This window comes from Coloeus monedula (genome assembly GCF_965178545.1).
Source record: "Coloeus monedula genome assembly, chromosome: 24".
NCBI classification, from domain to species: Eukaryota; Metazoa; Chordata; class Aves; order Passeriformes; family Corvidae; genus Coloeus; species Coloeus monedula.
In genome coordinates, this window is record NC_138804.1 from 2,157,854 (window position 1) to 2,171,044 (window position 13,191).

At 60.7% G+C, this 13,191-nt stretch overlaps 1 protein-coding gene across 2 annotated transcripts; it reads right to left on the reverse strand.

Annotated features, from left to right (window-relative positions):
* Nucleotides 1-2,384: 2,384 nt before the first annotated feature.
* Nucleotides 2,385-10,600, reverse strand: TINAGL1 (tubulointerstitial nephritis antigen like 1). Of its 2 annotated transcripts, none has more exons than XM_082296824.1 (12): nucleotides 10,574-10,600; nucleotides 9,625-9,938; nucleotides 8,871-8,934; nucleotides 7,149-7,241; nucleotides 6,938-7,052; nucleotides 5,763-5,886; nucleotides 5,529-5,679; nucleotides 4,735-4,918; nucleotides 4,400-4,445; nucleotides 3,845-3,968; nucleotides 3,372-3,417; nucleotides 2,385-3,250 (listed from the first exon to the last, which is right to left on the reverse strand). In XM_082296824.1, exons 2-12 carry the CDS (start codon nucleotides 9,926-9,928, stop codon nucleotides 3,110-3,112), a joined length of 1,392 nt encoding a protein of 463 aa, XP_082152950.1. In that variant the 5' UTR covers nucleotides 9,929-9,938; nucleotides 10,574-10,600; the 3' UTR covers nucleotides 2,385-3,109. The 2 variants fall into 2 exon arrangements, with proteins under 2 accessions (XP_082152950.1, XP_082152951.1); XM_082296825.1 differs by lacking the exon at nucleotides 10,574-10,600 and adding an exon at nucleotides 10,437-10,460.
* Between the last annotated feature and the right edge of the window lie 2,591 nt (nucleotides 10,601-13,191).

Sequence of the window (13,191 nt, forward strand, 5' to 3'; positions counted from 1 at the left end):
GATATTTCCCCCCTGAGCATTCCCAATATTTCTGTTGAGTCAGAGCTCAGCCCTGCTTGGGGTTGAGGGTTGTAAATATATCTGTAAATATATCGATATCTATTTTATAGATGTATTTTATATCTTTTATACACTTATATGTGTATTTTATAGCGATATTTTTAATATATATAAAAGTATCTTAAAAATATAAAATACATCTCTGTAAAATACATACAAAAAATAAAATATATATATAAAATACACATAAATAGAATTATACCTATATTTATAGATGTTATATACATACCTGCATATATTATAAATATATATTTCTATATTTTAACGTATAGAAATATATCTAAAATGCCATTGATCCAAACCAAACTCCTCACTGACACCCCTCTGAGTGGCCATGGATAAATACACATAAAAAGATATGTATAGGGTATATAAATAGATACAGAAATATTTATATTTAGTGTTTACATAAAAATAGACATATAAATATATAGAGGGGGGTGCTTTATGTGTATATCATCTATCTATATATATATATATAGCTGTATAGGTACATATATGTATATATAGAAATGTATATAAATATACATATAAATATATACAGGTGTACATATATATTTATATATATAGGTGTGTGTACAGGCATATTTTCAATATAAATCTATATATTTACATGTATACACGTAGAAAATATATATACAGGCACATATAGAGAGATAAATACAGGTGTGTGTTTATAAATATAGAAATTAAAATCTAGATATAGGTGTGTTCATGTATATGTACACATAAATAGAGGTGTGTGTTTGTACACATATGTACATGTAAATATATGGGCACACACCTATTAGATATAAAATAGATGATATATAATACAGAGAATATATATTATATCGATTATATTATTTATTATGTATTTTTTATTTTAGATATAGTGTATTTGGTATTATATACATTTTATCTATATGTATTATATATAGTATATTTTATATTATATACATGATATCTATAATTTTTCTATATATTATATAAATTATATTTTTATATATTATATATAATGTGTATTATATATATTGCATAATATATATTATATACATAATATATATTATATACATAATATATATTGTATATATTATATCATACATAATATATAATATATATTGTATATATTATATATATTATATATTATACATAATATATTTTATATATTATATATATTTTTATATAGAATATATTTTATATATTATATATTTTTATATTATAGATATAATATATATAATATATATTATATATTATATATTTTATATATTATATATCTTATATATAATACAGGGGTGTGTATATAAGTGTACATACAGGCAGGTGTACATGTATATATATAAACATATAAACAGCTGTGTGTTTACCTATATATACATATAAACCTAAGTATGGGGCTGTATGTTTTTATATATTTATATATATATATATATATATATATATATATGTGCAGGGGGGTGGTTGCATGTACATATATACACATATAAATATATATATACACACAGGGTGTTCTTTATATATATAAAAATGAATATACAGATATGTATATACACACATAGATATATAGATACAGAGAGATGTATAGATATGTATATCGATATAGAGATATATAGTGATATATGGAGATATATATGGAGATATACATCGAGATATACATCGGGATGGGGGGTGTTCATGTCTGACCACAAACAGGCGCCTGTACCTGTATCTATCTATAAAATATATATATACAGACACATCTATACACATCCATATCTCTATCTATACATATAAATATATATATTTTTTTCAAATATTAAAAAAAAAAAAAAAAAATATATCGGTACCTACAGTTGCAGGCAGCCACCAGCAGGTGGCACCGCACTCCACACTCTGTGTCCCCTCTGCTGCGGGGGGGGGGGGACCCGAGGGAGGCGACCCGGAAAGGGCCAGGGACCACCAGGAATGCAGACCTTTGGAAAAGGCCACAACAACCGCAGCGCTACCCCCGGGATGGAGCGGGGTGGCCGCGGGGGCTGCGCTGGCACATCTCACTGTGGTGGCACCTGCAGGGCACAGCTGGCCGCGGTGGCACCCCCAGCTGCGCGGTGGCTGTGGTGGCACAGCTGACTGCAGCGCCACATCTGGGTGCGGTGGCACATCTGGCCGTGGTGGCCCGAGTGGCTGCGTGTGCCCGCAGCGTGGCCAGCGCTGGCCGCGGTCACCGGAGCGGCGGGACCGGAAGGTGGACAATGAGCGGGGCCTTATCTCACCCCCCAGCCCTTCCCGAGGCCACGCTGGGCCCCCCAGACGGGGGTGACAGGGGCCACGTGTCCCCCTCGGAGCACTGAGTCCACCCTGCCGGCTCTGAGGCTTCCATAACTTTATTTACAAACAATAAAAAGCAAAATAAATACAAAATCTTGAAAGTACAGCCCTTGGGTTGGCGGGGGGGGGGGGGGGGGAGAGGGGAGAGGTCCCGGGCTGCGCTGCTGCGTGGACCCCACTTGTGGCCCCACCAGGACGGGGACATCACGGGGCTGAGCCCTCCCTTGTCCCCGCTGTCCCCAGAGGGGTGGCGGGGCCATAGCACCATAGGGACGGGCTGGGGGGGACGGTGGGGACCCCATCCTGGCGACACCCAGCCCTGGGGGCTCAGGGGACCCCTCCGCTGGGTTATTCCACACCCCCAGCTCCAGGGCTGCCCTGCTGGGGGGGAGTGGTGGGGCCAGGATGGGAGGGACCGCAATATGGGGGACCCTTCCCAGCCCCATCCATTGGGAAAAGGAAGGGGAATCCCGCAGCTCCAGCCGGGATGGGGGGGGGGGGGGGGGTGCAGCTGCCTTTGAAGAGCCCCCCGCCGCCACCGCAGCCCAGCCGAGCCCGGGGCGGGGGGATTAGCGGGTAAATCCCATGGGAGACGGGAGCAGCCCCCGCGGCACCCCCCACGCACGCCCCACTGCACCCAGCCGCTGCGTCAGCACAGCGGGGACACGCAGCCCCCGGCCAGGGGACCCAGGGGACAACTCCAGCCCCCCGCCCGCCGTGCTGGGACTGCGGGGCCGAGCTGGGGACAGGGACAGCGGGGGGCTCACTTGTGGGGCATGTCCTCCATGCTGACGCGGCCCCAAACCCCCACCACGAAAGTCTCCACCTCGCACTCGTTGACGCCGCGGGCGATGCGAAAGTGGCCGCCCTCGCCCCACGCCGTGCCCCACGAGTTGGCCGCCGTCTGCAGAGGGGACACGGGACACGGGTGGTGATCCCCCGAACCCAAGCTGGACCCCAAATGAGTGCGGAGAAGCAGCAGCACCTCATGGCTGAGTCCCCCCAAACTCACCCTCAACACTCACCCAGTATTTTTGGGTCTGGCCATCGGGCAGCTGCTCCTCTCCCCACCTGCAGCGGGACAGGACAGTGAGGGGGGTCCCCGGGCACCCCCAGATTGTGGGATCCCCCTTCCCCAGCACCGTGGTGGGACTGGGGGGTGCTGACCCTGCTCATTTCCTGCCCCCGGCGCCTCCCCAGGGCCAGGCCGAGGTTTTGACATCCGCTCCAGGAATACGGGCAGGAATATTTAGCCACGGCAGGAGGAAGGAAACACCGGCACAGGGCAGCCGGCCCCGCTCCCCTCTTTGGGGTCTGCACCTCCATCCAGCCCGCCCCCTCTTCCAGGGTGCTGAGCACCCCACTCGTGTCACTTGTGCCACCATTTCCCTCTCTGCTTCCTTTCCCAGCCTGGGGACATCCAAAGTGAACAATTTTCCCACCCAGACCGACCCTTTCCACACCCCCTGGAGCCCCCCCAGGCCACCCCCACACCCACCCGGTGATTTTGACCGAGTGGGTCCCGTGTCTCTGGTGCTTCGGCCCCTTCCCTTCGGCCACCGGCGTGTGCCGATAGATCCCGCTCTTGTACATGAAGAAATCCTCGTGCACCTCCAGGATGGCTGCGGGGAGCAGGACAGGGGTTGGGGACATTGCCACTGTCCCCAGGGTGGGGGATACGGGCACAGCGGGGCACGGGGCATCGCACTGCCAGCAGGAGGGAAGGCGGCAGCCGGATCCTCCCCGGGGCCACGCAACAACACTCGGAGGAGGTTTCAAAAAGAAAAAAAATCAAGTTAAACAAACCCAGCTGCCAAGACGGTGATTAAATCTCGGAGTTAATGAGCAACCCAGTGCCCGCTGGGGTGGGCAGCGTGACGGGCACTGGGGCAGCACTGCCCGGGCACGCGGCTGAGGCGGAGCAGGGGGAGCAGCCGAGGGGGCTCCTGGCTCGCACGACAGCTCCCCCACCCCGGGCAGAGCGGCTTTGCCCCCCACCTTGTTCCCCCAACCTTTTGGGGTGCACAGAGGGGTGCCCCCGCCAGCTCCGTACCTTGCACGGGGCCGTTCTCCAGCAGCTCCTTCATGATCTCCTTCTCCTGCAAGCACAGAGCCGGGTGGCACCGGGTGGCACCGGGGCCGGGACCCCCGGCAGTGCCCTCCCCACCCTCAGAGATGCAGGCAGAGCTGCTCCAGCACCCACGGGTGGCTGTTGTGGAGATGCCGGGCTGAGGAGCCGCTCCCCCGCGGGCTCCGCAGTGGGGTTTTCCCAGCCGCATTCCCAAACTCGGTTTTTCCCAGGTAAAGCAGCCCGAGCCAAGCCCCTTCCCGCTCCCCCTCTCCCCACTCCAAAGGGCTCCCGCTCCGCCCCCGGGGCCCGGCGCTCACGCTGGAGGAGAGGCGGTAGGCGGGGGTGGACTGGTAGATCTCGTTGGAATGGGTCTGGGGGTTGGGGCACCGCGCTGTCGCCTGCCGCTTGCCCCGGCCCGTGGAGCGGCTGTGCATCATGCAGGGCGGGGCCGCCGGCTGGCTCTGCTGGCTCGTGAACGGGTAGCACTCGTCTGTCACCACCCTGCGCGGAGGGACAGGGATGTGAGCAGGGGGAGGACCACCCGGCTCCATCCCCATCCCAATCCCACCCATATCCCAATCCCCACTTCCACCTTCACCCCAAACCCCACTCTCCATTCCACCTTGGCAGCCCTCATTCCCCCACCTGCCCAAGGGACAGGAGGATCTCTTGGGCTCTCCCCAGGTGACCAGAGCCTCAAACCCCCTTTATCCCACACCACCCCATCCCAAACCCCACTCCCCATACCAAACCCTACCCTCCATCCCCACACCAAATCCCACTCTCCATCTCCACACCAAAACCCACTCCCATCCCCACCCTGAGCCCTGATCTCATCCCCATCCCAATCCCATCCCCACACCAAATCCCACTTTCCATCCCCATCCCAATCCCATCCCCACCCCAAATCCCACTCTCCATCTCCACCCCAAATCCCACTCTCCATCCCAATCCCACCCATATCCCAATCCCCACTTCCACCTTCACCCCAAACCCCACTCTCCATTCCACCTTGGCAGCCCTCATTCCCCCACCTGCCCAAGGGACAGGAGGATCTCTTGGGCTCTCCCCGGAGCCTCAAACCCCCTTTATCCCACCCCATCCCCCTCACCCTCTCCTGCGCAGGTACCACCAGGCCCCATCCAGGCGGCCCCCGCTGCAGCCCCGCTGGTTGCGGGTGTCACAGGACAGGAGGTTCTGAGGGGACAGGGCGGGGGTCATGTGTCCCATGGAGTGGATGGAGATGCGGTCGGAGGCCACGGCTGGGGAGGAGCAGGAGGTCAGGGGGAGGCGGTTCCCCCTCCGTCCCCGCTGTCCCCACCCAGCCCACCCCGTCCCCCCTCACCGGCCGTGGAGAAGGCCCAGGAGCCAGCGCAGTTCCCCTGGTCCAGGGGCTCGTGGATCATCCCGGGCCACTTTGCGGCGGCATCGAAGTGACGTGGCAGCACCTCATTGGAGTCCATGTTCATCTGCGGGGCAGAGGCGGGGGGGCTCAGGCCACAGAGACACCCCCAGATCCTCCTGCCATCCCAACCATCTCTGTCATCCTCTGAGCAGGGTCCCCAGCTCCCTTTAGTATCCCCCAGCCCCACTGCTGGACCCCATGTCCTCCTCCTGCCATCCCACTCATCCTCTGCAAAGTCCCCAACCAGCCTCACTGATTCTTTTCCTGCCATCCCTGGTACCCTCTGAGCAGGGTCCCCAGCTACCTTTAGTGTCCCCCAGCCCCACTGCTGGACCCCACGTCCTTCTCCTGCCATCCCAGCCATCCTTAGAGATGATCCCCAGCCCCCTTTAGTGTCCTCAGACCCACTGCGAGACCCCCTCAGGACAGGGACACCACCACAAGCGACAAAGATTTGGGCATTCCCCTTATCCCAGAAGGGCCAGATCCCTCAATTTTCCCCAAATTTGGGTTCTACAGCCCCAGCAGCTCCTCGTAGAACACCAGCACCGAGTATCCTGTCCCGGACCCCAGCAAGGCCCTCGGTGGCCACCTCGAGCACACAGCTCTGGGTGACACAGCCCCTCATGGTGGCCTCTGGCCCAGCCTTTCCGCTCGGGAGCGGGGATGGAGCCCCCGCCCCGGCCTTCCTGGGGAGGACACGGCCACAACTCCCTGGCTTCTCCCAGCACAGGAAGCACCTCTAAAATTAAACCTCAGGCTCCGGAGCGAGGGGCTGGGCGTGCACCGAGCTCTGCCAGCACCCCAGGGACCCCCGGAGGGTTCCCATCCGGGGTTTGGGTGCGGGCAGAGGCAAAGCGCTGGAGCAGCCGGCTCTGCTGAGTCAGCAGCGGCGGGGCCGGCGTTCCGATGGGAAAAGAGCACGGAGGAGAGGGGGGAAAAAACAACACTGGCAGCCCGGGGATTGTCCCGGGGAATTTGCTGAGCTGCTGTCTCCAAACACAAACCTTCCCTGCCTCCCCCCTGGGAGCCCCTTCCCAGGGATGAGGAATCGCTGGGATAGGCAGGGATAACCCCTGGCGTGCCTCAGTTTCCCCCCCTGCCGGGGCACTCACGTGCATCTCGTTCATGTTCATGACGGTGGGAGAGGGACGGAAGGTGCCCAGGCGGTGCCGGATCCCGTCCTCCAGCGTCATCCCCCAGAACTGGCTGTAGTTGGCGGCTCTCCAGCTGCGTGGGAGGAGGGACCACGGGCCAGGGGTTACCCCAAAAAGCAGCGAGGGGGTGAAGCATCCCTGCCCCATCCTCGCGGTGCCCGGTGCTTACCCGTAATTGCCCCTGTTGACGGCGTCGATCAGCTCCCCATCCATCAGGCAGGCGTGGTCCTCGCACTGCCACTGCCCGCCGGGCCCGCACGTGCTGCGGAGGGGACAGCCAGTGAGAGAAGATGTCCCCAGAGTGACCAGGGGGACCCTGAGTGGGCGCTGCCTCTCCCCAACTGGGCAGCCAGCGAGGGGCGAGGGGCTACTTTTGTCAGGGGTCACCAGGGCTTGGCACCTCGGAACGGGGTGAAGCCGTGAGCAGCCCTCCGGGTGACCCTGCGAGTGGCCTTTGGGTGGCCCTGGGAGCTGTCCCCCTGTGCCCCAGCCCCCGCTGGAGCCCCGAGGGCAGACAGGCCATGGGATAGAAAATCAGCTGAAAAGCTGCCAGGGCTGCAGACATCAGAGAGGGGCTTGGACACCAGCCCGGGACTGGGGGTCAGGACTGGGTGTCCCCATGAGTGACCCACTCTGGCCAGGTCACTCCTGCGGCCCCCACGGGGACAGCTGGGGCAGGGGGGGCTGTGGGGGTGTGGCGGGTCCCCTGGGGAGCCCCGGGCTGTGCTCCCCCCGTGCGGTGAGCAATGCTTGGCATGCTCCCTCCTGCCCAGATCCCGGCACATTTCCCTTTTATGGAGCTGAACGAGGCCGCAGCCGCGTCCCTCCAGACACCCCCATCGCAATCCCGCCGGCAGCACCTGTATCCCCGCATTCCTCCATCCTTCCCTGAGCACTCCCGGCGCTGCGTGAGACACGTGGGGACTTGGGAGCATCTCGGGGTGACACCAGCTGGGTGCCCACGCTCTGCGTCACCCCACCATAATTTTTGCCCCCTGCCACCCCTCCCAGACCCCGCGGGACCCCGGCAGGGACAGGTGTGGGGGTGAAGCACTGCAGGAATTCCCGTTCTCCAGGCGCCAAGTGCGGGGGAGGAGGGTTTGGAACAGGAGATTTACCCCCTCCGCAGCGCTGGCGGGTCAGAGATGCTCCCCCAGCACGGGCATGGATTTGGGATACTGACATTCCCCGCGGGAATGGGGACACCCTCCATCCCTGAGTGCTCCACACCACGATCCCGGAGAACTTCCAGGCAGCCCGCGAGCTGTGGGGAGGGTCGGGCTGGCTTTTCACCTGCAGCCCCGGCGCACACCCGCACACGCATGTTCACACACGCGCCCCTGCCCTCGCACACGCCCCAGACGCTGCCTTTGATTTCCCCTTATCTGCCGCATCGCCCCGCCGGGTTCACTCCTCGTCTCCGGCAGCTCCGCGCCTGCAGGTTCCCCTATCCCCCACCTCCGGATGCCAGTAATACCAGTATTCCCAGATAACCCCCGCGCTGCTCCAGCAGCGAGCTCCAGGGGCTGCCGAGCGGGCGGCACAGCCGGGCTCTGGCCGCTGGCACGAAAACGCCGCGGCTGCCCAAGCGTCCCGTCAGGCTTGGGCAAGCTGGGTCGGCACCAGCGTGGCCAAAACCCCCCTGGGCAGCGCGTTGTCCCGCCGGGGCGAGCGGCTCCCACGCAGGCATGCGCTGGAACTTGGGAGCGGCTCAAGGCCCTTGGCTCTGGATTTGTTGGAGCAAAGGCGTTTTGGCAGCAGCTCCCACCACCCAGCTCGGGCCTCGCTCTCCACCGAGCCCTGAGGTTTACAGGAGCCCGCAGGACCGCGACACCTTCCTCTGGTGACATGCTGGTGACATGTCACAGGTGCCCACACGGCATTCACTCACCACAGGTTGCAGTTCTCCCGGTACGTGGCTCCCGTGGGATAATTGCGTCCGGCACGGGCACAGCCTGGATGGGAATGGGAGAGCCCCTGGTGAGTGCTTGGCTGTGCCGGGGGTCCCCACCAGCACCCCCATATTCCCGGGGATACAAAGCAAAGGGAAAATCAATGCTGTTCTTAAATCCGGGCTGCACCTTGGCACCCCCAAAGTTATGATGGGGCTCAGTGGGTTCCCCCCCGCTGCAGGGTGGGTGGGAGCAGGGCTGGCTCGGCGCCGGGAGGGTTAAATATGCTCAGCCTGGCGGGACAGGGATAAAGGGGCCGGTTGTGCCCGGGAGCTGGCTCTGCTCCGCAGGGACTTCTGAGAGAGCCTTGTGCTGCGAGCTGGGGGTTGCCCGTGCCCCCTCCTCGCCCCCGGCCGCCCCAGCTGCCGACAGGGTTAAGCCAGGGCCACATCTGCCTGCCCCAGACGTGACCGGGCAAGCTGGGATGGAGTCCCCGCACATCCCTGCTCTGCCCACAGGCGCTGCTGGAGCTGCCCCTTCCCCAGGGCACGGGCTGTGGGATCACGGGCTGCTCCCACACCTTTTTCTGCGAGTCCATCCCCATCCTGTAGGAGTTTCCACAGCTTCGAGCTGTCTGGAGAAACTCTGCAGTGAGGGCAGGAATGTGAGGCGCCACATCCATCACCCCAAGGAGCACCAGCAGCACCCCAGGACTGTCCCCCGACACTCACAGCCAGGCTGGGCGCTCCTCACCTGAGGCTTTGGGGAAGGGGGCCGGGATGCCCAGGCAGTATTCCCAGAAGTCGGGGCAGCAGTCGGAGACGGTGCGGTTGCAGAAGAGGTCGCAGTAGCAGAGGGTGTCGTGATAGGGCACGGTGCAGCCGTCGTCGCGGCCGTGGCAGCAGACGTCCCCCCGCTGGCAGTAGGAGCCCCCGGCGTCATAGACCCCGTGCTCGTACAAACCGGGCCCCAGCTCCCGGCGGGTGCGGACCCGGGAGGACAGGGCCACCTGGGCCACCAGCCAGACGCACAGCAGGGCCCACATGTCCCCGGTCATGTCCCCACACCTGCAGAGGGAGGGCAGTGAGGGCACGACAGCCGCTGCTCCCACCTCAAAACGTTCCGGTTTTGTAACTCCCCTTGTGACCGCGCAGCTCGGGGTTCCCACAACCTCCCAAACACCTTCTCCCCCCCAGGTCCCCCCTCCCCGGCATCTCAGGGGCCCCATGCCCACCCAGCCCTTAACCACCGGCTCCAAAAGCAAAACCCCCGCGGGAAGTGGCTCCCCGGGACACTCGGGGGAGCTGCCCGGGTCCCGTTCCCAACGCCACCCCCAGTCCCTATGGCAGGCAGGTGGCCGAGGGGGGCGGCGGGGACCCCAAAAGAGGCCAGTGGGAACAATCCGGGGGACACACGGGGAAGGACCCTCTCCTGCTGGCTCCCATCCCGCGGCCCTACCTTGCTCCGCCTGCAGCGCGGGGACTCCCCCGACCCCCGTAAAGCGGGGAGGGGGTGACCCGGGAATCCCGGGAAACCTCTCCTTCCCTCCCCGTCCCCGGCCCTACCTGCCGCGCCCGCCGTGCGGGGACCCCGGGAGAGGAGTGGGGGGTCCGGTACTGGGGAGTCGTGGGGCGGGACCCTTCTCTCCTCCCGCCTGGCACCCCCCCAGCCCCACCCCGTCCCCCCCGAGCCGGTCCCGTACCTGCCACACCCGGCGCTCCGCACCCGCCGCCGGCCCCGCCGCTCCTTATAGCCGCGCCCCGGCCGGGGGGGCGTGGGGAGGCGCCGGGGCAGCCGCGACCGGCCCGGGGCGGAGCACAGCGGGGCGGGGGTCGGGCCTGGGGCTGCAGAGCACAGCCCCGAATTTGTGGCCCCTTCGCCCGGAGTCCCGGGCGACACCTCTGTCCCCGCGGGGCCGGGGTGTCCCCATTCCCCCGGTGTGTGGAGAGCACGGGAAGGGAGGGTGGAGAGGGGAGGGGGCTGCATTCCTCCCCCTTCCAGGGGTGTGGGCAGCTGGGTACAGCTGAGACAGGCACACCCCAGCCCAGGGCACGGAGTTGGTGTCACTTGGATCCAGCCCCATGTCTCCGCTGCCACCGCCCAGCCACACGCTCGGGGACCAGGACCGGGGGGGTCCTGGCCACCCCCCAGGCTCTGGTCCCCCCCCCGCAGCACCAGCACCAGCTGCTGCGGGACCTCAGCCGCCCACTCGGGGCTCCTGCTGTCCTTGGCCAGCCAGGAGCATCTCCCAGCCCTGCCAAAGGATTCCTCGAGGATGCCTCACGGCAGCCAGGACGGGAGCACCGCGGGGTTCCCTGGACGGCCGCGGGCCACGGGCCACGGGCTCCTGGCTGAGCCCACGGGGAGATGCCGCGGCCAGGGCGGGCTTCACTCCGGGGAAGGGTGTGGAAGTGGGGAGCACCAAATCCCGCCGGGCACGGGAGCTGCCTGCTCCCCGGGGCGCTCTGGGCGCCTGAACGGGGATCCTGCGGGAGCCCATCCTGCGGGAGCCCGTCTTCCAAGCGCTCTTGGAGGGGCCTTTTCCTGTGAGCGCGTCCTTGGGCAGCGCAAGCAGCGCGGAGCTGGAGGCTGGAGCGCCGCAGGAAGGAACTGGGTCCAGCCCAGAGTCCGAATGTCTCCAGCATGACTGGACTCGTAGGAATCCACAGTGAGTCACGAATTCCCCCAAGACCCCCGGGGGGAACAAAGCAAAGCCACTGGCACAAAGGACATCCCCGGCCACTGCTCTGTGTCCTTGTGCTCCCGCCAGCTCCCTGACAGCTCAGAGGACGCCGTGGGGTGCTGCGGGAACAGCTGAGCATTCCCGTAACAACCCTGTCCCCCTGCCAGCTGATAAGAGCCGCTTCGCGGAGGCGGCAGCGGCGACAGTCCAAGCGTTTGGAGCATCCCCTCACCCCGTTCCTGCGGCTGGGCTCCGGCGGGATGCGGCCAGCTGGCCCTGCGAGGTCACAGCTCCCTCTGTGTCACTCTGACGCTGGCGTCTCCCCCCTGCTCGTGCCCCCTCTCCGGGGAGTGGCAGCCTCGGCACACGTGGGGCAGCCAAGGTGGAGGGGGACAAAGTCCTGCCGGGGCACCTTGGGGCCATGTGACGGCGGGAGGCAGAGCCGCGGGCTGGCACACACCCCCTGCCCTGCGTGTGCCACCGTCCCGGCCATGCTGGGGGAGGGACAAGGTCTCAGGACCCTGTCCCCACTGCTCAGAGGCGTGGGGAGATCCCACACCCAGCTGGGTTGGCCCTGGATGCCCCATGGACACGCACGGGCTCTGCCGAGCTGCCACCCCCGTGGGGGGCAGGGTTAAGATCCCACTGTTGCAGGGATGAATCCCTCCAAACCCACCCGGGAACGCCGCACACCCAGCTGGGAACACCGGCAGAGGCCGGTACGGTGCCCCTACGGCTTTCGGGGTGCTGCTGCGTCCCGGATCCCCCTCAAAGCCAACCCCCCGTGGATTGCACCCCACACATCGGACACTCCGCGGAACCGGGGTGCTGGAGTCCCCACGAGACCCCCATCCCCGGGCCAGGGCAGCTCTGGGGGCAGCGGGGCCGGTGTGAGCGGGGCAGGGAGGTGCTGCCCCCGCAGTGCTCGGCTCCGAGATGATCCTGGAGCGAATTTCTTGGCAGGAGGCAGCCAGGAAAGGCAGGGACTGACCTGCGGCCAGCCCCGACTTCCTCCCCAGCCAGCGGCACGGGAAGGGGCCACCTCAGCCCTCGATGTCGCAGGCTGGAGGACGTGTTGTCCCCGGGGTGCCAGCACACAGCGACGGGGTGAAGCTTTCCTGTCCCTGCAGGGCTTTGGGATCTCCTGGTCAAGGCGGCTCCACCCTCACCTCCCTGGGATGGCCTTGGGGACATCGCAGCGTCGTCTCCATTTGGGGGGGACACACCAAAAAGAGGGGGATGGGGCAGAGCCCTTCCCGGGGCAGCGGCCCCTCCCCGTAAGGTGCCAAAGCAGCAGAGCGTCACTCTGAAGTGACATCAACCCTGCACCCCCCGCACACAGGATAACGAGCTGGAGCTGGCGTCTCGACCCCATCTCGGTGGGCTGCTGCAGCTTAAGGGGTCAGGGAGGAGTCCGGACATTTGTGTCCTCCGGCCGGACGCTTGTGTGCCCCGGCCGGACGCTTGTGTCCCCCGGCCGGACGTTGCTGTCCCCCGGCCGCGGCTCGGCGGCAGGGCTGGAGTGCCACCTCTCGGGAGCGCCGGGAGACAGACGGCAGCAGGCGGGCGGCCTCTACTCCAAATTTTAATGAAACAAATAAGTTAATAAGTTAATCAAGTGAGGTAACTACCGCTGG

Coding starts and splice junctions, on each gene's coding strand:
- TINAGL1 (XM_082296824.1), bottom strand. CDS start 9,928: ATGACCGGGGACATGTGGGCCCTGCTGTGCGTCTGGCTGGTGGCCCAG. Junction 5,887..6,937: donor TGAACATGAACGAGATGCAC/GTGAGTGCCCCG, acceptor TCTGCCCCGCAG/ATGAACATGGACTCCAATGA. Junction 3,969..4,399: donor GGAGAACGGCCCCGTGCAAG/GTACGGAGCTGG, acceptor TGCTCCCCGCAG/CCATCCTGGAGGTGCACGAG.